A 23,894-nucleotide genomic window follows, 5' to 3' on the forward strand; every position below is an offset into this window, starting at 1 on the left:
AAAAAAACCCACACACGCTACAACAGCCTTATAAATGAGAATGAAACGGACACACCTCCGGAAGCAGCAGGTTGAGAATGGTCTATGCGTAACCAGAAGGCTTTGGGATGGTGTTCCCATCTTGAGTGACAATCAGAGAAAGAGCCAGCACACATTTCCCATTATACAACTGTATCCTGTACAGAGCCCAAGAATAGTTCAAAACAGCGATAACATTCTGATTTTTGTGTGGGTCATGGCAGCTAAGTGGTTTTGTGTAATACATTGCTAAGAGCTGATTGTATATTAAGTCTGTCTACTCCTTGCTATAATTTTAAACTTACATACACTGAGCACATTATATGTATTTAAAGATCAAGTTATTTCCTCTGTATTTAGTGGTGTGTCTTTCCCTTCCCTTGAATTTTCATTCTAGCTAGTTAACTTTCCTAGGAAAATTCATTAGGTTGAAGTGTTAAAGAGAAGTAAATCCAATTTGAATCCTATGTTTAAAGGATTAAAAAGCTTCCACCATCGCCATACAAAATATCCCCCCATCACCTTTGTAAAGTGAATATTAACCTAAGTAGATGTTAAATAGCTCTTTTCCCTACCCTCCAAGGCCAGGCGCATCCCTCCTGGCAAGGCAGCCAGACCAGCTAGCGCCTCTCAGTTCTCAAACGTGCAGGACTACAATTTAAATGCAAATAACCCTGTGCCTCATTATCTGAGAAGCTCGTGCAGACACAGTACAGTTGTGACTTTGCCTGTGAAAATAAAAGGAGGTTCATCTGTATTCGAACACACGCATAACTTAGAGTAGATTCCAAAGAGCGATTCATCACTGCTTTCAAATTAAACACTGGAGTTGTGCAGTGCCTAGGTTACGCGGAATGCCTCCCTTTTTGCTATACGGGGACGCTTTCCTACAAAGGCAATGAGATAGGAACTTCTCTTCCCATAGCTCTTCAGTGAGTTCCCAGTGGCACTGGGTAACTGAAATAGAAGACTTCCTCTAATAGGAACACAGCTTGTTGAGTGGAAAAGATACATTTATGGTAACGCTAAGCACAGCTGGATGACGACGTATGTGCCTCCAAATACCACTGACAGGAAAATGACTGCATCAGCTTGAAATGCAAGAAAATTATCCACAGTGATTTACCAAACCGACATCACTCCAGAAGATATTTTTTGTTTTTTTATATTTATTTTTTGCAAAATCATCTTCTAAATATAAGGTTATCCTAAAATAATTCTTTGGTTAAAGTATACTTCAAATAAAAAGTAGAAACTCCTCCAAGCCTTCCAATACAGGGTGAAAAATACCCCCCTCTTTTAGGCATCAGATGGCCATTTAATCAGCCATTCAGATTCTATGAATCTAAATGCAATGGAAAACACTGTATTCTCCCTCCACACTGGGGTAAAGCTCCTAGCTACCGATGCAGCAATGGAGAAGAGGGCCTGGGAAAGTAAGACTCCCAGCTTGTGCATTAAAATGTGCCAATTATTCTAGTCCACAAGGAATAGATGTGGCATGTTAAAATCACCGACACCTAAGTCCCAGCTATGAATAATCCTGGGGCATTGGCGGATAGATGTGGCCTACTAGTGCAAGCAGCACACTGCTTAAGAGTTTCAGTCCTGGATTAAATCCTTTAGTTAATTTCACCTCTGTTTATTTCAGGTAACATTCTACGTTAAAAAAAATTCCTCTCTACCAGAAACATTTGGTTCTTATCTTGCATGTTCTTCCTTCCTTCCTTCTCTCTCCTCCCCTCCAGCTTGTTTTGTTCTTATTAAACATCAGCCTCAGATCAAAAAGTACCATGCTGAACTTCAGGTTGTGATACCAACCTAGAATTTTTGGATGAAAATGAAATAATGGAATATACCTGTGCATTCCTTTTAGGACACATAGATTCAACATGGTTTTCAGAGAATTTCTCAGTGGGAAGTCCAAGTTCAGTTTTTAAAGTAGGTATACGTGAAAAGAGAATTTAATATGAATTCCAGCCGTTCAGACCATTTTGATAAACAATCTGGATGATTAAAGCAGAGGAATAAATTCTTTAATTCAGGGTTTTCCACCTAAATTCTTCAGAAAATTATTTCAGATCTGTGCCTCCTGCTCATGTAGATGACAGTCCTAAGGCTCTGTGCCTATTGGGCTAAGGACAATGGATTGTTGCCCAGCTAACCTGGCCTATCAGGTCATCTACGACCAAGACAGCCAAGGAAGGAGGGCATGACCTATTCTAAACTTTGTTCTGTTCAAGTCCAGACCCTGCCCAGAACACACTGCTACAGTTTTCAAGGAAATCGGATGCAAAGTGCTCGAGCATTATTCTGGGCATTGGAAGTCCATGGAAATTTGTGGAGAATCAAATAAACATTACAGATCTGATTGAACAGTGGATTCATTTCATTACAGATAAAAGAACGAACAGCAGTGACATTTCATCAGCTGTAACCTGATTTTTTTCTTAAAACATTTTAATGGGAGTATTTTCCCCATTATAAGGTTAAAACTTTTCTATAACTCGATGGTTATCAGCAGAGAGTACTTCTATACCCAGGAGCGGGATCAGTGTTTGTGCAGTGCTAGAAGAAATCAAGGCGGTTTCTTAAAATGTAAAATTCATGACATATTTGTCTAAGTGACTTAAAAAAACAAAAACAAAGCCCAACTGTAGTCCTCTTGAACATGAACATACATAGCCAGCATCCTTTTACTTCTTTTTAGGAATCCTCAAATTCCAGTTTCAAATAGGAGCATAGATCTATTTTTACATACTGGGTTTTATGTATATTTGGGTTTTGAAGCTTATTCAGTGCTACGACGTCTATAGATTTGTTTTACACTAATGTTTCCTTTACATGTCTGGGAATTTGCACACACATTCTATCTAGGGAACTACACTGCACCAGACCGTTGTCTGTTGCCAACAGTCAGCTAGTCACACAATTAAATACACACTGATAACTGATGTTTTGGTTTGATTGTCATTTATTTCTCTTCTAAATATACTACCTCTGAATTCGGGAAGCAAGGTGTGATGAAAAACCACAGGATGTGGCTCTCCCACCTTTTCTTAAGTAGCCCTACCTACGTATTTTAAGTTATAGAAAAGAAAACAAATAAAAACGACAGCACAAACAGCAACCGTGACTGTCATCCTTTAAATTAGTTCCCTGACTTCAGTACACATCCCTGGTATAACTGATACACTGGTGGGTGTTCTGCTATGATTGACAGGTACTCTAAGTGTACAGTAACCTGACCCTTGGAATGGTTTGTAAAGATGTCCGTATTGCACAAGAATGAGCTTCTTGCTGACTCAGATAATGTATCGAACCTACATGCTTTCAAATCACTGACATCCTTAACCAGTTACCACAGTCTAGACTCTACGGGCAAAGACGAGTGAATCGTGGCCATTTGGAAGTGCTGTAACACGGAAAATTCCACGTCCCTTTATACTTTGCAAGTTCATGGCTCCTGCAACTGAATACTTCACACATTTTTCTTCCTCCTGAGTATCCAAAAGTGCTTTGTCTCCCCATTTCACAGACAGAAGCAAGGGGGAAGGGCTGTAGCAAAAAGCTGTAGCCGGATGTTCTAGAGAAAACATGGCTGTACCAGGGTGGATGGGAATCCTCAAGCAGGCGTCTTGAGCCAGCAGCACTGGTGGGCGGGTCATAGTGAGGGTAGACTTTGATGGGGAATCTAAGAACTCTCGGTGGGGGCATGTTTTCTAAGAACGGTTAAAGAATTCCTTGGCTTGGCTTTGCCTAACTGGACCACGGAGTTAAAAAGAAAATCTTGTCACCAAAATGGCAGCTGAGTGTCCCTCTAGCTGGATTCTGGACTCACTCCCTGTCTCCCTATCTTTCCTTAGTGCGAGCTGATTCCTCCCTTTGGGAGTGCTCTGACTCCTTAGCCATGCGCAGAAGGAAGGAAGAACATCCTTTGCCGTAGCAGCTGCCTCATTCGTGAAGACGATTCTTGAAAGCCTTGTTAGCTAGGTAAGCATCCAGAGAGAATGAATTTTATCCCTGAATCAAGTCTTTTTCTCATTCACACAGTCTCATCATGAGAGCTTTAAAGCGTGAAAGGAAATATGCTAAATTATTCTGAGCTGTCCACTTAGACGGTGGTGCAGACTTATCCACTGTTATTAAACACACAGAAATATCCTTCTCACAAAGGCTTTCCAAAGCCTTTCCGTCTCATTCACGGGTGTGGCTTATTCCTGGAGCAAGGTCTCTCTCCAGTTGAAGCCCCCCGTTGGTCCATGGGTAAGAGGAAGGATAGGTGGGTCCGTCAGCTGCCAAATTCCAGTTTCTCCTAGTTCTTCACAGGAACAAAACCCCAGGTATGGGATCTGAGGTCAGAGTAGTAGAGACAGGGAAAATAGAAAACAGAGGTTTAATGCTTTAACTTTTACCTAGACACAAAAATCTTCAGGTGGCCCATGAGAACAAAGAATTTTCATAGGCATTACTAGGGGCTCTGTAGACCTGCATCTCTTCCAAAAGTCAATCAAGAAAAATGAAATGGATAGGGGCGCCTGGGTGGCTTAGTTGGTTAAGCGTCCGACTTTCGCTTAGGTCATGATCTCGCGGTTCGTGGGTTCGAGCCCCGCGTCAGGCTCTGTGCTGACTGCCAGCTCAGAGCCTGGAGCCTATTTCAGAGTCAGTATCTCCCTCTCTCTCTGACCCTCCCCTGCTCACACTGTCTCTCTCTCTCTCTCTCTCTCTCTCCTAGAAATAAATAAAAATATAAAGAAAAAAAAGAAATGGACAAAACGGACAAATTAGAGGGAAGAGTATTTACACTGCAAGGGCATTCATCAGAAAATTTCATTAAATGGTGAGCTCCCCTAGTGTGATTAAGTAATTGTTTATAGATTGCTTCTTAATTGTGTGGGAGGAAAGCGGACAATAACACAGAAAGCTGAGGTGCTCAGAGTGGATTCCTAATTGCAAATCAAGCTAAAAATGCAGCTTGGACATTTCAGACATAATATTTGGGCAATGAGACAGATGATGCTATTTTTAAAAATATTTCACCCAGTTTCGTCTTTTTTTTTTCTTCTTGGCATGGGCACCTATAACATTCATAGCGGGAGCTGTGCCCTTCCTAAATTTGAAACGTATTTCTGTGAGTGTGACCAGAACTGAAGTTAAACACAATGGCAAAAATCTCTGCCCTCAAGCAGCTTTAAGGGGTCACAGGGAGACACAGATGCATAAAGAAGCTTTTAAACACCGAAAAGAATTGCAGTTGAGTTTGAATCAGGTTCTCTGGGGGCAGATAAGTCAGCCTGGAGGGAAGTGTGTGGGAGGGTGGCTGACGGGAAGGCATGAGAAGGAAGAAGCCAGATGTGTTGGTCAATCTCCTGGGTTTTGTCTCATGACCTTGTTCTTGGTTTGCCCGGCAGCCCAATCGTTTTAAATCCCTGCTTCCTCTGGCCTACCTGTTAGGCCCTCACTTCCAGCTGAGCCTTCAGATGCTCTGTGTTGGCCCACACACCCCTCTGCATCTAATCCATGACCCCCCAGGGAAATCCAGACAGTCTGCTTATAATTCTTAGCTCCTTTCTAAATGTGCACTCTTAGCAACTAAAACTAGCTCAAACACATCTTTTTCTCTTCCACAAGGCCTCCAAAAGTGCCTTACACAGAGCACCACTCAGTCCATTTTGGTGGAGTGAATCAATACGTGCATATTCCTGGCTCAGAGTAAATATGCACTTCAAAGAACTTAGCTACTGGCCAGTCAGGACCAGTCATTGAACTGTGCTGAAACTACTTTGGCACCACAGGCCTCTGAAATGTAAGTGAGAATTACCTTTCGGACCATTTGTACAAAGTCCTTGGAGTTCTGAGGCGACAGACCCTGAAGCTGGCAGGTACAGGCTTCAAGGGAAGATGCATGAGCCACAATCAGGATGTTATTTCCTGGGGGAGGGAAAAAAAAAAAAAAGCAAAGACTTGGAAGACGTTTCTGTAAAGACCTATGTTAACTCTGTAAATACTGGAAGACAGATGTTCCAGGGAGGGACAAACATTCTCAAGAATGAGACAATTTGGGGACACCTGGGTGGCTCACTCAGCTGAGTGCCTGACTTCGGCTCAGGTCATGATCTCGCAGTGTGTGGACTGAAGCCAGCGTTGGGCTCTGTGCTGACAGCTCAGAGCCTGGAGCCTGCTTTAGATCTTGTGTCTCCCTCTCTCTCTCTGCCCCTCCCCTGCTTGTGCTCGGTCTGTCTCTGTCTCTCTCTCAAAAATAAACACTGAAAGAAATTTAAAAAAAGAATGAGACAATTTGGCTAAGTGATATTTTGAAATGCTTTGTACTGTTAAGGCACCTAACATCATTAAAAAAAAAACCCTCTTAATCTTAAAATAATTATAGATGCAAAGGTTATAATTATGTATATATACAATATATGAATACTTAAATTATATAATGTATATATATAATTATATATTATATGTATGACCTCTGTATTGTGTAACATGTATATACACCAACATATACACATATTGTGTGTGTGTGTACAGTATATACACTATATACCAAACTATATGTGTACTGTATACTATAGACATACATATGCACAGCAGGGAGGTCCTGTATTCCAGTCATTCAGCCTCCTTCAGTGGTAACATCTTGCCTAGCTATGGTACCCTAGCACAATCAGGAAATGGATGCTGATATAATCTACTTGGTTTCTTTCGATTCCACCAGGTTTATCCAACTAGATCTCCTGTGTTAACTCTTCATAAACACCACAATCAAGATACAAATTATTCTATGTCTGTAGGGCTCATAACAATTCTCAATGTTACCTCTGTAGAACTCGGTGAGCACTTCCTGGTTGATAGAATATGCTGATGAGTATCTTTACAGTAGGTGCGTAGGAGTTGTAATGAAGTGAGTGGTTTATCAATTTTTTCAAGTGTTTATTTTTTAGAGACAGAGACAGAGACAGAACGTGAGCTGGAGAGGGAGGGAGAGAGAGAGAGAGAGAAAGAGAGAATCCAAAGCAGGCTCCAGGTTCTGAGCTGTCAGTCAGCACAGAGCCCGATGCGGGGCTCGAACTCACAAACCGCGAGATTGTAATCTGAGCTGAAGTCAGAAGCTTAACTGACTGAGCCACCCGGGCACCCCAGCTTATCAATGTGACCTGAAAGGTGGGAGTTACCTACACTACTATTGCCCAGGCTATCCACTGTTCACATTTTGGTGTCTATAATTCCAATCTTTGCTCTATGAAGATAAATAACTTAAAAAGAAATGGTAATGTGCATATACTTTTGTAATCCCTTTTTATCTAAAAATTTATAGTGAATTGTCTTATGTATCATTTAATATTTGAGTTCAGTGTTTATAAAATTCAATAGCAAACAGACCAGTGTTATAGAGTCTTCTAGGACACTGCTCTTGGTCAGTGCTAGCAGTGACTGTGTGTTGGTGAAGGTGTGTTTGTGTGTGTGGGTGCCCGTGCTCCTGGATCAAATCATAGGCAATGCTAAAGAACTTCTGGAAATTGTAACAAGGAACTTTTTTCAGAGTGCAAGATACATAGCTGTAATGCAGAATTCTGAATTATTTCATATAGTGACTAAGTCTGGTGTATTCCCATGGAATGTCTACCATTTTAGGTACTCAAGAGAGGATATTACAAATTGAACATGAAAGCATCTAGAAGACAGTCTGGAAATATTTTTCTTTCTTATTAAGCCAGTTGAAATATCTTGAATAGCTTATTAACCAGGATGGAGAAATGATCACATATTTAACGTTTGTTTATTTTGAGAGAGTGAAAGTGGGGAAGGGGTCCAGAGTGGGGTGGGGTGGGGGGGAGAGAGAGACAGTGAGAGAGAATGGGAAACAGAAAGAATCATAGGCAGGGTCTGAGCTGTCAGCACAGAGCCCGACCTCACAAAACTGTGAGATCATGACCTGAGCCGAAATCAAGAGTTGGACGCTTAACCAACTGGGCCACCCAGGTGCCCCAAAATGATCACATATTTAAATATGGAGTCCAAAATAATACCACCTACCTTTACTTTTACATTCACTTATAATTTCTTTTGTTACTTGGAAACTTCTACTAATATAAGTGTCATAGGATTCTGAAACCACTAATTTGCCGACTGGAATGTGAGGTCTGTAATAAAAAAATGAACAAAGGCAATGAAAACATTTTGATCCCAAGGTAAAGCAACTGATATTATTCTCAACTTTTATTTCAAGACTTTTGTAGAGTTCTCATATTTCTGTTTATCCATTTCCCTAGAAGGGATGGAGAGTATAGGGAAGAGTATTTCCATTAGATGGAATTGGGGTCCAAACGTACACAATGTATGGAAATCAAGGCTGTGCACGCATGGTGTTAGGCTGACAGGCTGAAAAATGAAACATTTTTCATTTACAGATGGCATTTGGAGGATAACTCATAAGCAGTTTGACTAATCTTACTGACCATCAGTGGTAGGTCACACTAACAGGAAGCAAAGCAGAGCTTAGCTCTCTTTCTTTCTTTATATATTTATTCATTTATTTTTAAACATGTTAATTGTTCTTTTATTTTAAAGTTTTATTTATTTTTTGAGAGAGAATGAGAATGAGCAGGGGAGGGGCAGAGAGACGAGAGAGAGAGAATCCCAAGCAGGTTCTTCACTGTTAGTGCAGAGCTCCATGCGAGGCTCAAACTCACCATCCATAAGATCATGTCCGAAACCAAAAGTCGGACACTTAACCGACTGAGCCACCCAGGCACCCCTTCTCTTTCTCGATTTAGATCACCGGAAATTTCCCAAGCCTTTCTTCTGTAGCCTTATACACAGTAAGATGTAAGGATAGGTTTTATTTATTTTTAAATTGTTTCCAGCTTTATTGGGATATAATTCACACTTAACGTCATGAACGTTTAAGGTATAAAAGTGTTGATCTGATATACACATATTATGAGACGATTTCCACCATAGTGTTAGCTAACACCTCCATTACGTCACATACTCACTGTTTCCTTTTTGTGGTGAAAACATTTATGATTGACCGTCTTGGCAACTTTCGATTATATGATACACTATTATTAACTGTAGTCACCACACTGTGCCTTAGATCACCAGAACTTATCAACTAGAAGTTTGTACACTTTGACTGACATCTCCCCATCCCTGCCCCGGCTCCAGTCAGTGGAAACCACCGTTCTACTGTCTGTTTCTCAGAGTTTGGCATTTTAGATTCCGCAAACAAGTGATATGATATCATGTGCAGATATCTCCTTGAGATCCTGTATGCATTTACTTGGAGCATATACCCAGAAGTGGGATTGCTGGATCCTATGGTCACTTTATTTTTAATTTTTGAGGAACCTCCATGTTGTTTTCCACAGTGGCTGTGCCAATCTACACTCTCACCAACACTCGATAGCTCTTGTCTTTTTGATGACAGCCATTCTGACAGGTGTGAGGTGGTGTCTCATTGTGGTTTTAAATTGCATTTCCCTGATGACTAGTGATATTGAGCATCTTTTCATGTACTTGTTAGCCATTTGTATGTCAGTTTTGGAAAAAATATCAAAGTTTTTCTGCCCATTTTTAAATCTTTTTTTTTTTGGGTAAGAGTTCTTCATATGTTTTAGACATTAATCCCTTATCAGATATAGGGTTTGCAAATGTGTTCTCCTATTTCGTAGGTTACTTTTTCATTAAAAAAAATTTTTTAATGTTTATTTTTGAGAGAGAGAAAGAGAGCATGAGTGGGGAAAGGGCAGAGAGAGAGGGAAACATAGAATTCAAAGCAGGGTCCAGGCTCTGTGCTGACAGCACAGAGCCCAACGTGGGACTTGAACTCATGAACCGCAAGATCATGATCTGAGCTGAAGTCAGACACTTAACCAACTGAGCCACCCAAGCGCCCGTCTTTTTTTTTTTTTTATTCTGCTTTGCAGAAGCTTTTTAGTTTGATATAATCTTATTATGAATTTTGGCTATTGTCACTTGTGCTTTTGGTGTCCCATCCAAAAAGTTGTTGCCAAGGTCAATGTCAAGGAGCTTTTTCCCTATGTCTTCTTCTGGGGGTTTTATGGTTTCAGCTCTTACGTTTTAAGTCTTTAATCCATTTTGAGTTAATTTTTGTGACTGGTGTATGTGCACGCTGCTATACAATTTTCCCAATACCATTTATTGAAGAGACTATCTTTTCCTCGCTGAGTATTCTTGGCTCCTTTATCAAATGTTACTCGAATACGTATTGGAGGGTTTATTTCTGGGCTCTCAATTCTGTTCCATTGGTCTGTGTCTATCTTCATGCCAGCACCATACTGTTTTGATTACTGTAGCTTTGTAGTATAGTTTGAAATCAGGAAGTGTGAGGCCTCCAGCTTCGTTGTTCTTTGTTGGGTTTACTTTGGCTAGTTAGTTATGATCTTTTGTGGTTCCATACAAATTTTAGGATTGTTTTTTTAGTTTCTGTGGAAAACACCATATGGATTTTGATAGGGATTGCATTTAATCTATAGATGGCTTTGGGTAGAATGGACATTTTGATATTAAAATTCTTCTGATCCATGAATATGGGATATCTTGTTTGTGTCCTCAATTTCTTTCATAAATCTTGCAGATTTCAGTATACAGATCTTTCACCTCTTTCAATGAATTTATTCCTAAGTATTTTATTGTTTTCGATGCTAGTGGGAATGGGATTGTTTATTTTTCCTTTAGATGTGTTGATGTTAGTGCATAGAAACACAAATGATTTCTATATGTTGATTTTACTTTACTGAGTTTATTGATGAGTTCTGACAATCATATGGTAGTCTTTAGGATTTTCTGTATATAATATAACATGATCTGCAAACAAAGACATTTTTACTTCCTTCTTTCCAATTTGGATGCCTTTTATTTCTTTTTCTTACCTGATTACTCTGGATAGGCTATTCAGTATTTTGTTGAACATGAGTGGTAAGAGTTGGCCTTGTTCCTGATATTAGAGGAAAAGCTTTCAGTCTTTCACCATTGAATTTATAGTGTTAGCTGTGGGCTGGTTGTACATGGCCTTTATTATGTGGAGGTATATTCCTTCTACACCCAATTGATTGAGCATTTTTATTATGAAAGGATGGTGTACTTTGTTAAATGATTTTTCTTCATGAGGTGAACATATGATTTTTATCTTTCATTCTATATAGGATATCATATATTGATTTTTGTATGTTGGCCCATCCTGGCATCCAAGGGATAAATCCCATTTGATCAGTGTATGATCCTTTTAATGTGCTATTGAATTTGGTTTGTTAATATTTTAATGAGAATTTTTACATCCATATTTATTAGGAATATTGGTCTGTACCTCTCTTTTCTTATAGTCTTCTTATCTGGCTTTGGTGTCAGGGTAACGCTGGCCTTGTAAAATGAGTTGGGGCGTTGAAAGTCTAGGTTTTAAAAGCAGATATTGGGTCCATTGGGTCTGTGAGCTTATAAAATCTTCCTTAGTCTTTTGTTTCTTATTTTGAACACAGACCATCCACCTGGAGCTGGGAAAAGCTCAGGAAACACAGAGACGAAGAGGGACCCCGTTTCTGTGCTTGAGGAGCCCTCAGTGTGTGATTGGGGTGAGAAGATTATTGATATAAATGATAATTATGACACATTGTACTAAGGGATATAAGGGGATGATCAACACAGGGCCCTCCTACCTTGGCGGCCCTGCATGTTTTCAATCTAAGCCACTTCTGCCTGCTCCTCTCTCCATTTACTCCTTAGAGTTGCTAGTTGAGGAGATGTGTATCTTGTTTTTGAGTACAATGGTGTCCCATTTTCTGTCTTATTTTGTCTTTCACTGTTGGTGTTTAGTGGATGGTCGGTGGAGGTGGTAGTGGGTTATCAAAGTGAATTTGCATGGCCTCTTGATCAGAATACATTACTACTACTACTACTACAGAGGGTTACTAAAATATTCCCATGGGTCAGGCTCTGTGCCAAGTGCCCTAGTTGCATTCTTTGACTATAGCCCTCCCAGCAACCATTTGGCAAATCCTGTTCATGGATGACAGAACTGAGGCTCAGAGAGGCTAGAGGTGACTTGCAACTCTTAGGGCCTGGATTTGAACCTGGGGCTGAGATCAATAGTGGTAAACTTATCCTCCGTTTTGGATAGCTTCTGAAAGTGCCTCTTCCCCTCAAGGTTGCCCTTCTGTGCATTTGGGTTTACTGTCCAGAGAAGAAGGATGGCATTCCCTTTGAAGGAAACCTGCCCTCATTGAAATCACATTCCCTCAGCAGGCATACTTCTCCTAGGAAACAACCTTCTGTGTCTCCCAATACCCTGGGGATAAGGGGAGACATGAATCACCACTTTTAGGGATGTACCTCATTGTTCTGGAGCAAACTCTTTCTTCTGTCACCACCTCTCATCCAGTTCCATTACCACTTACGTCACCTGGTCTCCAAGGAGCCCCAGATGGTGACAAAGGGCCACTTTGTACAGTCTAGGGAGTCCTTTCCATGGTGAGACCACATTGGAATGTAGGAGATTTTGTCTAAGGGAAGAGTAGGTGGATGCTGGGATCAAGTTTCTCCTGGTCAATTTCTGCCTTTGTCTGTTCTTGCCTTGAAGTTGAACCTATGAAAGGCTTCCATGTTTGAACTAGTTCTGACGGGAGTAGGATGGAGTCCATGCTTGCTCACCCCTGTCTACAAGCAGGCGTCATGCTTCCGGCCACGATTGCAGGACTCGTAGATGCTGCTCAGAGTCAGGTAGGCCTCCGACCACCAACTAGACCTGGAGCCCAGGAACTGGGTACTCAGCGTCCCTGGAATAGAATTCTTACCAGCACATACTCTGTTCCACACTTTGATCTAGGCTATGGTGCGGGCTTCTGCCTTGAGCCCCACACCAAAGTATGACTCGCCCCTCTAGCACTCCAGGTTTCTGCCCCATCTGCATGCCATTCGCCTACCACACCTAGTCAGAGCCCTATTCTAAAGCCCTATCCAACTGGTATATATTTCATTTTTTCTGCCTTGGTCCTCCTGGCCCAGCTCCCTAAGACTGGGGCTGCTTTCTACACCCAGCCCAGCCCCCAGGCTCTGTCTTGGTGCCTGTGGATGAGGCTTCGATATTAGTCACCAGGCTGGTTTTCCTTAATCTGCTTCTGTCCTGCCTCCTTGTTCCAGAGTGCCGAGACTCTTTCAGTGGTGCCTGCTTGACTGATAATACCCTATCCGTCCTCACCCACCACATTTATTCAATCATTTAGGCATCACTATGTGCCTTAAAAGGCCTGCTCGCTTGACACAATAAATTTCAGAGGGAATTTAGGGGCCACACCTCTCACGTGCTTTATTATAGGAGTTTCACAACTGATTTACAGAGTTAGGGGCTTCATCCATCTCTCCGCATCCTATGCAAAATGATTGACTGGAGTTCTGGTTTTTCTGTAGGGGAATAGAAACTGTGGACTAAGGATCACGTTCTGGCCCCCAAGTCTGCACGGCTCGTACTACCAATGGTGCGTGGGTCTGCGTATGCACTGAAAGGTTCAGACAGAGTGATTCTGGAGAATTCTGTAAACCAGCTTGGGAGGAACTGCAGGATGCGTTTAACAGGAAACCCAAGACACAGACTTGGATGGTCTGGGAGGTGCTGCACGGTGAGTGAGGAAAGTCATTTCACCAACATTGGCAATAACTCACCCTCTTTCCCGCCAGAGAGATGAGGGCTGTTGACACGGGGACTACAATTTATTGCCATTTCCCCCAAAGGACAGAAAAACAGTTGCCATACGGTAGAGACAAAGTATGAAGTACAGTTGAGCCTTGAGCAACACAGAGTTGAACTCTACATGTCCACTCATATGTGGATTTTCTTTATAAATACAATACAGTACTGTCCATTTATTTTCTCTGGTTTTTTAAACACTTTCTTTTGTCTTCCTTACTTTATTGTAAGAATACAATACAGAATACACAGAACATACAAAATACGTGTTAATTGACAGTTATCAGTAAGGCTTCCAGTCAACAGTACGGTATGAGTAGTTGAGTTTTGGGGAAATCAAAATTATACACATATTTGATTATGTGGGGGTCAGCCCCCCCACCCCCTGTGTTGTTTAAGGGTCAGTTGCCTATTAGTAGGGGGTTTGATGGATTTAATTGTATTTTTGAGGAATGCAAATTCCATTAAGTAGCACCTATTAATTTAGGGAGTAACCTGAAGTTTTATTTACAGAAGAGGAAAATGAATATGGAAAAAAGATACGTTCTCCTACCTTGGCCAGAAGCTCACGTTGCTTCATTTGTGGTTGGGGTAGGTATTTGAAATGAAATGTCAAGGAGGACATTTCTGCTTTCGTTGGTCACTTGCGTCAAATTCTGCCTTATAAAATATGAACTTAATTTCCCACCATAATGGTTGTGGATATCCCTTCTCAGGGACATTTTACAAAATGCCTGAGTGGAGTTTTGATAGTTAAGAGTGAACCATCAGTAACATAGTTACATTAATTGTTTACATGTGGATTATTCCTTTGTGATCACTCTGCAAACATTTCTTTTTACTCCCAGGGCAAAAAAAGCAAAGAACTAGGAATGGGGAAGATGGCAAAGCAGACTGTACAGTGCTTGACATGGAGAAAATGATCAGTGGAGGTTAGTTGTTGTTGTCATTGTTAGGTGTGGCCACTTAAACGTATGACTTAAGGCAAGCTGCTCAGACTCTCTTATTTATATATTACAGTGGCTTGCCTCCACTCTGGGGTTCCAGCAATAACCAATGAAGATAAAGAGAATTAAAAATGCTTTGAAAAACGAAAAATGACAATCCAAGGCAAGACCCTTGTCACTTCCCTTATCAGCCCCAACAAGCTTCCAGAACCACATCACCACTAGCCAGTGCATGATCCTGGAATGCAAAGTGGTTTTATTATTCCCTGGAAGAGATATAATAAAGTTAGGAAAGCCCAATGTGTGGGGCTTTCCTAAATATAAAGGAACAACATATATAAGACATATATGATATATGAACAACATATATATGAACAACATGTATATGTTATATATATAACTAAATATAAGGGAACAACATATATATGATATATAAGATACATTGTATCTGATATATATATGTTGTTCATATATTGTATGTTATAGACATAATCCTAATATAAGGGAACAACATATATATGATATATATGATATGGGANAGATATATAAGATATATGAACAACATATATGATATATGAATAACATATCATATATATGTTATATATATAACCCTAAATATAAGGGTGGCTTTTCCAGTTGGGGTTTTTCAAAATCATAACTTGACTTCCATCTATACGGACAACTGCCCACGGGCTACAGCTAGTCCTTTTCTGCGTAGTTAGCCTGGCCTGGTGTGGAAAGGTACTTCCACATCAACACTGGGAAATAGCGCAGAGGGTTACCTGTAGGTTGTATCAACACTCAGGTTGGCTGCAGCTAACTCTGACGGAGGTATCCACGCAGGTAATGTGTTCCCAGGAACCCATTTTGTCCACTCAAATAAGCCAGGCTCTACACGGATCTTCAAGTGATTTTCCTGTTGTAAACCTTAGAGGTAAAATAAAATGAAGATGAAGGAAATACCACTATGTTCTCAGTGGAAAAGTAAAAATAGAGGCCAAATTGTTATCAATGCAGATAAAGCTATTCTCTTTCTCTCTCTCTCTCTTTTTTTTTTTTTTTTTACCCATTGCTCTCTACAGCTGTAAGAAGGTGGAAAGCATGTGGCTTTGAACAATTTTTTAAATTCCATATGTACCAAACATATGAGTTAATACTCTGGACACACCAGCAAGATGTATGCTGGCTTTAAGTGGTCTCTGACTTACAGAAAAGAACACAAGTCCTTACCCATATAATGTATACACTTCTATGACTACCAGAATTCCTTTGTCTAAGGTAAGTCCCAAGATTGCCTTACTAAGAAACTTAAGGGGTGTCTGGGTGATTCATTGGTTGAGCGTCCAACTCTTGATTTTGGCTCATGGTGTGACTCCAGGGTTGTGGGATCGAGCCCTGCGATGACGAGTCTGCTTAAGAATCTCTCCTCTCTCCCTCTGCCTCTCTCAAAAACAAACAAAACTTCAGAAATTCTCTTAGCATCCATTGCTCTCTAATAGCTTACACTGTATTTGAATATCATGTAAATTACTCATTTTCTCTACCAGAAAATCCAATGTTGACTATTTGCAAGTGCCAGTGTATAAGCCCTGTGTTTTTTCGAAGTGTAATTACCCTCAGAGTAGGACTCATCCCTTTTTAACTTTCTTTATATTGCCTTTCACCAGTTTTTCTGTGCAAATTTAGTACATACAGTATTTTAATATACAAATGCATTCTGGTTTACTTAGGGAATAGAAGGCTCAAAGACAGTGTAAATTCTTCATTGGTTTGGCTATTTCTGGCTCCTTTGTTTGTTGGGTATAAATGAATAATTCCACTCTGTTTCTACAGACTTCATTCCAGTGAAATGAGAATGGAGATCACTGTAACTCAAGCTTCCACAGATATTCGGGTGAAAGTTGCATGTCTTTATAGCAATGGTGCTTTTAAAGTCATCCAATTAACTAAAGAAACAAGAATGATTAAGATTTGTAGACACTCAAGAGCACCGTTGCTACTATAAACGAGAAGCAAACAGAGCAGAGTGGGAGGAAATGATTTCACAGTTTCACGGCAAAAAGGGGATCACACTCTGTAGGCTCCAAATTATTGCCAGACAATGATATCTTACAAGCTTACCATTCATCCAAGAGGGCTTTACGTTTTCAAGAGAAAAATTGTTTATGTACCTCCTTTCATCTTACTGATGCCACCAGAGTATGATTTGGGCCCTATTTGCAAAGATCTCTTCCATAGGAATCCTGGCTAAAAATACCAAAAATTGTTTTTAAAGTTTTTATTTAGTTAGTTTTTGAGAGAGAGAAAGCACAAGTGAGGAAGGGGCAGAGAGAGAGAGGGAGACACAGAATCCGAAGCAGGCTCCAGGCTCTGAGCTGTCAGTAGAGGGCTCAAACCCACAAACTAGGAGATCATGACCTGAAGCTGAAGTCAGATGCTTAACCAACTGAGCCACCCAGGTGCCCCTAAAAAGTTCAAATTTGAAGCTTTCAATTGGCTAATGTCCCAGGAGTCTAGGATGATTTGGGTGGAGGGCTGCCTCCAAGGCAGAAGGATGGACTTAGTTGACCTTTCTCAAGTCTAACCTTTCAAGATGTTGTATGCGGTCTGAACGCAGCGCAGAGATGGGGAGCAGTAGACGTGGTCAATAATGGTATTGCTCTCTAATAAAGCTTCACCTGCAAAGGAAGGCAAACAGTTTGCTGAATCCACTCAGCGTCAGCTGGACCTGGTATGGGAGGGGGTAGCCTGCAAACCTCTTTTTCAGAGGGGGCTCACATAGAGCCGGCAGTGTCAGCCTTGTTTCTGACCCACCCCTTCATCCGTGTTCCCATGAAAGAGCCCCAGTGGAAGACCCCCCACCTTGTCTTTTTCTTTCCTTCTCTCTGATGCTAACTAGCAGTAAATTATCCATCCAAGAGAGACCCGGAAACCTGAGAATGCTCTGGTTTTGCATCTGTGATAAAAGCGAGATGGTTTATATTGCGACAATTAGATCTTGTTTTACTTTCATCCTGTGCCAACCAAGATCTCAACTTGTCATGGTTCTAGATAACAGAAGTAGATCCCAACACCTGATACTTCAACACTTTCCTCACGGAAAGCACTTCTTTTCTCTACTGGATAAAGTCTAAACACTTTAATATGGGGGTCAAGGTCTTCTGTAAACTTGTCTTTATCCATGTCACCAACCTTATCTCTTGTGTGGCTCACAACCACATTCTAGAAAAAGAGAGCTTTCTCCTAAGTACTTTTGATATTACTTCTCACCTCTATGACTTTGTTTTTCCTCTCCTCTCAGGTCCTACACTTTCTCTACCCAGCTGATTTCCCTTCCCCTTGTCTGTGTGTGTTTTAATCCGCCTATATTACTCTGTACACAATTCTATTCTTGAGAATACTATACTGTAAGTATTAAGTCGATACTTATCGACTTAAAAGTTTGTTTCCCTGAGGGTGGGGACTCTCCTTGGATCCCCAACACCTAGCAAAGGACCTCGCACAAAGTAAGTGATCCATGAGGATGTTAAATGACTGGATAGGACAAGGCTGCTGTCTCTGCCTGGCAGGTATGAAACAGACCTGCAAAGAACTGACCATTCTCAAAGGATGTGTTGGCCTCTCTACATCCAGCCACCCCAGGATTCTCCTCCCCTGCGCAGTAGAAGCTGACCTTGCGCCATCACCGCACCACACAGCCCTCAAGAGATCATACCTGGTTGACTCTGGTAAACCAACCTAGTGCCCAGCCCAGTGTCCTGAACTTAATGGTTATGTAATAAATCCCTTTTGAACTGGAGGAATATGCTACTTGTAGGAAAGTTGTAGAAAGCCCTGGGAAGCGTCTTGGCACCCTACTGGAACCAGTCTTTCAAAGAAGCAGCCAGGAAAGGCTGTGCAATCACTCTACAACACTTACCCACCAGTCTTGCTTGCATGCATCCAAACACAGTGATTGGGGCATCTTTCTCATAATCCCGGAAACCACCACTCCGCTGAGGTAAGCTGTGAGGCATGTTCAAGTTGGTACGTATGTAGCGGCCTGGAGAAACAAAGTCAGACAAAGGATGACTTTCTGTTTTCGATCCTGACAGCCCTCCACTTCCATTCCTTTTTGGCCAAAGACACTGAATTGACCTTTCTAGACAATATTGAGGCTGACACTTTTCCTTTGGTAGAGTCTTAGAATCCACCCCTTTGTTCTACTGACGGGAGTGGCAAGAGATAAGTTTTTATGTGAAAGTAACAACCATACACTCTAAAGCAGGAGAAGTCTGTGATACGCAAGCCTCTCTCTCTGACATGCCACGCAAATGAAACAGGAACCACATAAGCCAGGGTGATTTAATGGAGGGAATGCTGGCCACAGAATCAGGACACCTGTCTCTTCCTCTGCCAAATGACCATGGGTAAGACATTTGCTTCTTGGGTCCCTGGTGTCTTAGTTTATAGAATGGGGACAAGAATACTTACCTCTTTGTTAATACTCAAGACAATCAGGAAGGACTTAGATTGTAACACATTATAGCCATTTCCCATAGCACAGGAACCATGAAAGACTCCAATCTAGACAAATGTAGCTTGACAGTGCCTCCTAGAGGCCATAAAAGGTATGCCAAGGCTAAGCAGGCCAACTAACCACTCACCTTTGGCATCAAAGCACTGCGATAGCCAGTACTTCCCAAACACAACATCCATCCTCTCACCGTGCCGGCACACAAAGAGGCATCTCTTCTGAGGGCCAGGCTGGTTATTGACCCTCAGAGGCTGCAGAGTAAGAAAGGCTATTAGTGGGGGAAGCAGAGAAGAAAACAAACATGTCCTGGAGCCAAGTGCCAGATGAGTAGAGCAGAGTTCCAGAACAAGTTCTGCCCATATATGACTTGGACAAGCCCCATAAGGATCTTGGATTTACGTTGGCCCGTCTGTAACAGGGGGGCAGTAAGATGACTCCTATAGACCTCACAAGTTATTCTGAGGCTCAGATGAGATGAACTGCATGTGTTCTGCAAAAGCAGAAGGGTGGTAGAAATCGTCTCACCGTTGCTGTTGCTGCATGGGAGTAGCATTTGGCTGATACAAAAATGCGAAGACCACTCGAGTTACAGCTCGGAGGTACAATTAGCCAGTGCGTAGACCTAGTCACCTAGTCCTCCTCCACAGGGCTACTTCAACTTCAGAGAGCGAGGACTTCTATCACAACTATGTCCGCCTCACCTCTAACATATGGTGGGTCTCCTCTGGCAATGAAGTTCTTCTTTGGCTATTCTAATCCTACTTTTGGCTCTGTTGTCTGACTATGTCCATGTTGGTATTCCCAATGGCTCAGGGAGGTCAGCTGCTACTTCTGAAGGATGAAATAGGCAGTCTAGTCAAAGGCATGGCCAAATGAGTTTGGGTTCTGTCAGTGCTGGGTGGATCCTTACAGATGTTTCTATATTCCTTCCTTCTGATGGTCAGCTATTCCCAGTTTGCTTAGTGTGGCCACCTTCGTGTTGGCCAGCACTTTACATTTGCTGCCAGTTAGTTGTCCTGACAGGGTTAAAAGGTGGGATAATGGCATGACCTTTCCCGTTTCTTCTCCTACTCTTCCTTAATTCAAGCTCTGGGCTCCAACCAATGTGATCTAGTCTCTTGGTCCTCAACTTGCCTTTGTCTCTATTTTTCACAACGATCCCCACCCCCACATTTTCCATTCTGCAATGTTTCTGGCATATGTTGTGCATTCAGATATACATACGTGTGCCAGGCACTGTGCTAAAAGCCTTAGGATTTCTTTTTAATCTCCCAACGGCATGTGAAATTATGACTCTACAGATAACATGTCCTATTCTCTGAAGAATCTCCTGCTCTACCAGCCTAGACCTGGATGCTGGGACATATGGTCAGTACCCTCCATCTGACTATCCCTAACCTTCAATTCTGTGTATCTTTTATAATTTTGTGCATTTTCTACCCCCAAGAGATCTGGGACCCTTTGGGGCACCAAGGGTAAGCCCTCAACCTTAGCAAAGAAGCGCCCCATGATCCTGAGTTGAGGGTGTGACCCCAACGGTCAGCTTTACCTGCGTGGGCTGGCAGATGATAGTCAGGGGAGCCGTCTCCCCCAGGCTCTGGTCTTCATACTGCCGCCTCTCCAACACACCATCACCAAATGAGACAGCGTTAGAAGATGCTGTGTTTAAGATCGAGTAAGAACTGCAGGGGAAGATGAGGAAGCTGTTAACTGTTTTGGCCAGAAGTCATTAGCACTTCACCCTTGGGCTCAACATGAGTGTGGGAATTAGCAGGAAACACACCCAGGGCAATGGCTGGGAATGCTGAGGAGGGGGCGCCCCATTTCTAGAGAGGAACATCTTGTTTTATGCTTAAGTCTTGCAGTTACTAAATTAGGGGTAGATGGATTTCTGTGCTTGTAACAGATGTGTTCATCTCTCTGGGTAGGGACGGGGCCCTGATTTTGTGCCAGTCAGGATGCCACAGCCATGGTTGGTGCCAAAGGCTCGCTAAAGAATAATGAGTTTTCAATTCTGTACCATTGTTTCCAGTGATTTTTCTGGCTCCAAAGGAAAAAACAATTCTTGTTGCCTTTCATCTTTTCCATGGTGATTTTCACCTGAACTGACAAATTAGATGGAGGATTTTTACGGTCTCCACCACTCTGCCTGTGGTTGCTAATGATCAAGGAAACCTTATGGCCATTGTCCTCTCTTCCACCTTCTTTGGGCGCCCCACCCCCTACGCATCTCAATAACACCTCCAACAAGATGATTAAACACAGAATTATTTCGGAGGAGGCCATTCTCGCCAGACGTATGGAGCTGTGAGCCAAGAGCTCTCATTTCTGGGTGTTACACCGTAGCTACAGAAACTCCAAAGAGGCCTTGCTGACAGGGAGGCAGCAAATTATGCCGTGTCTGAGTTATTTTGATGAGTAAGTCCTCCAAAAGGCTTTATCTAATAGACATTCCAATTTAAATATGGTTGCAAGGCAAATCCAATGAACATCTCCTCCTGCATCACTGACGTGTTCAAGAGACAGCATTTAAATTTTAGATTTCTTGCTTCTTTACAGCTAGAGTAGCCATACGTTTCAATTTGCTCAGCCATAGTCCTGGCTTGTACCTGTTGACCCACTCTGTTCAGGACTGTTTCATTTTAACACAGAAATATTTGAATTTCATTCTGGAAAAGCACTTTTTATAGTCAGCGATCTAATGAAGCTACTGGTTGTTAGGAAAAGGAGATTTTTTTAATGCTATGGTTTTAGTAATTTTAGGACCCCTTCCACTCTCTTTTTTGGCTGTCAGTAGATCCCTCCTACTTACACACAAAGGCTTCAGAAACCTCCTACCCTGCAAAAGTGATATTGCAGCCCTACTGCATCTCAGAATCGCCAGGGGAGCTTTAAAAAAAAAATACACGTCTGAACCTGACTTGTCACTGATCATGACTCAGCAGATCTGGGGTGGGACCCGGGAAGCGCCATCTCACAAAGCTGTATCAGCAAGTGTGATGTGCAGCCTAAGGGCCCAACGGGACAAATTAAGCAATTGTAGGCCAAGAAAATCTAGTGCCATTCACAGTCTGAGAGACGGGCTGTTCTCCTTTGCAAACATCACCGTCAAAGAAAATTTGGTTTCACTGTCTGATTCATCAAAGCTTCAGGGCCTGAAGTGTTTGGATAGATGGAATCGGCTTGACATCCTGCTTGTACACATCCCTTAATTTCTTTTCTTTATCACAGCTGTAAAGACACTGGCAGAATCCCTTCTCTCTCTTCCCCCTTCAGCTTGGTTGGCAAGGAGAATGCCAACCTCCTTCTCTTCTTAACTGTCACTGTAATCAAAGAACCGGACTCTGAGACAGCCTGGTGCTGTCAGTTCCAGTGACAATAGTCAGATGCTTTGTGCTGAGAGATCGCATAGGGAGGAAGTTGAGCCTGATACCCAGGACGTCTTCTCAACTTCCCCAGATACAGCAGTCTTGGGGGTAAGCCCAGAAGGACCGGCCAGTCCCCACCCATGAGTCAAAGGACACAGTGGGGCTTCACCAACTGAGAAGTATCTAGATACTCTCGGAACTAGGCAAGATGCCCAAAGAAGGGTTGTAGGAAAAGATTTCCTCAGGGCACCCAGGTGGCTTAGCCAGTTGAGCATTCCACTTCCGCTCAGGTTATGATCTCATGGTTCGTGGGTTCAAGCCTCGTGTTGGGATTGACAGCTCAGAGCCTGGAGCCTGCTTTGGATTCTGTCTCCCTCTCTCTCTGCCCCTCCCCTGCTCACACTCTGTCTCTCTCTCAAAAATAAACATTAAAAAAAGTTTTTTTTAAATGGTCTAAGAGCTGTGGATCATGAGACAGACCATCTTAGTGCTCAGCGTATTCACGGATATCATGCTTCACTTGTTTTTATCGGGATAAAACAATAACTTTGGAAACACAGCTTAGATGTTCAGAAGCCTTTCTGAAAAAGCAAAGGTTTGGGGAATAAGAGGCAGCTTTGACCTTCCAACTGTGCCCCCATGGGTGGGGTGGGGGTGAGGGGGTGGACTGGCAGAAGGAGGAAGGAATTGCTGGGTAGGGGGGGTTGTTATGGAAGAAGATGTTCTTTCCCATCTTCAGGGTTGGGGTTTGTCTGCTTGCTGCTCACAGGGGGAGAGAACCTTTTCTTTTCTCCCTCCAGGCAAAGCACTCCCTAAATTGCCCCTCTCTGCTTCTCTTTCATGGCAGTAATAACACTGTTAGACGCTCCGTGCAGCTGGTGCATGGAGCTCCCGGCTCTCAGCCACGTTGGCACACGGCAAGAACAAGAGGGAGGAAAAACAAACCAGCACGCGCACCCTGGCAGGGTGCCCGAGCGCACTAGAGAGGGGCTGGCTTTGAGCTTCTCTGACTAAGAAAGAGAAGGTGCCTCCTGTCCCTGTTTTATCTGTCGAGACAACGCTGGCCATACAACCCGGGCCACACTGAGCGCACCCCTGGTTTGTTTCGGGGGCAAACCCGCCATGAGGGATGGGTGGAAAGGTACCACTCTAGAGGAGACCCAGGGGTGCCACTGTCTTTTTACAGTTCTGGCAGTTGCCTGTTTCCTTAGTCTCGCTCATCTATGTTCTTAGATGCCAAGCCTGAGGACTGGCTCAAGGGCACCTAGCAAGTGAGGGGCAGTTAGGGCTCCTGATCCTTGCAAAGCCTTCCACTACTGGTCTGGCTGGCTTATTGG

The 23,894-nt window shown here is 42.4% G+C and overlaps 1 protein-coding gene across 1 annotated transcript in view; it reads right to left on the bottom strand.

Moving 5' to 3' along the window:
* The window catches only part of UBASH3B (ubiquitin associated and SH3 domain containing B), a 41,851-nt gene continuing 17,957 nt past the window's right edge, over positions 1–23,894 (bottom strand). Inside the window, exons 8-15 of the mRNA XM_077763052.1 lie at positions 20,739–20,871; positions 19,320–19,440; positions 18,593–18,715; positions 17,259–17,351; positions 15,456–15,600; positions 8,062–8,168; positions 5,840–5,949; positions 1–4,370 (exon numbers count right to left, since the gene is read on the bottom strand). Coding sequence (XP_077619178.1) covers positions 4,233–4,370; positions 5,840–5,949; positions 8,062–8,168; positions 15,456–15,600; positions 17,259–17,351; positions 18,593–18,715; positions 19,320–19,440; positions 20,739–20,871 — 970 coding nt within the window. The 3' untranslated portion in view covers positions 1–4,232. The remainder of the gene's footprint in view (positions 4,371–5,839; positions 5,950–8,061; positions 8,169–15,455; positions 15,601–17,258; positions 17,352–18,592; positions 18,716–19,319; positions 19,441–20,738; positions 20,872–23,894) is intronic.

This window comes from Crocuta crocuta, unplaced genomic scaffold (genome assembly GCF_008692635.1).
Source record: "Crocuta crocuta isolate KB4526 unplaced genomic scaffold, BGI_CrCroc_1.0 scaffold316, whole genome shotgun sequence".
Taxonomy (NCBI): domain Eukaryota; kingdom Metazoa; phylum Chordata; class Mammalia; order Carnivora; family Hyaenidae; genus Crocuta; species Crocuta crocuta.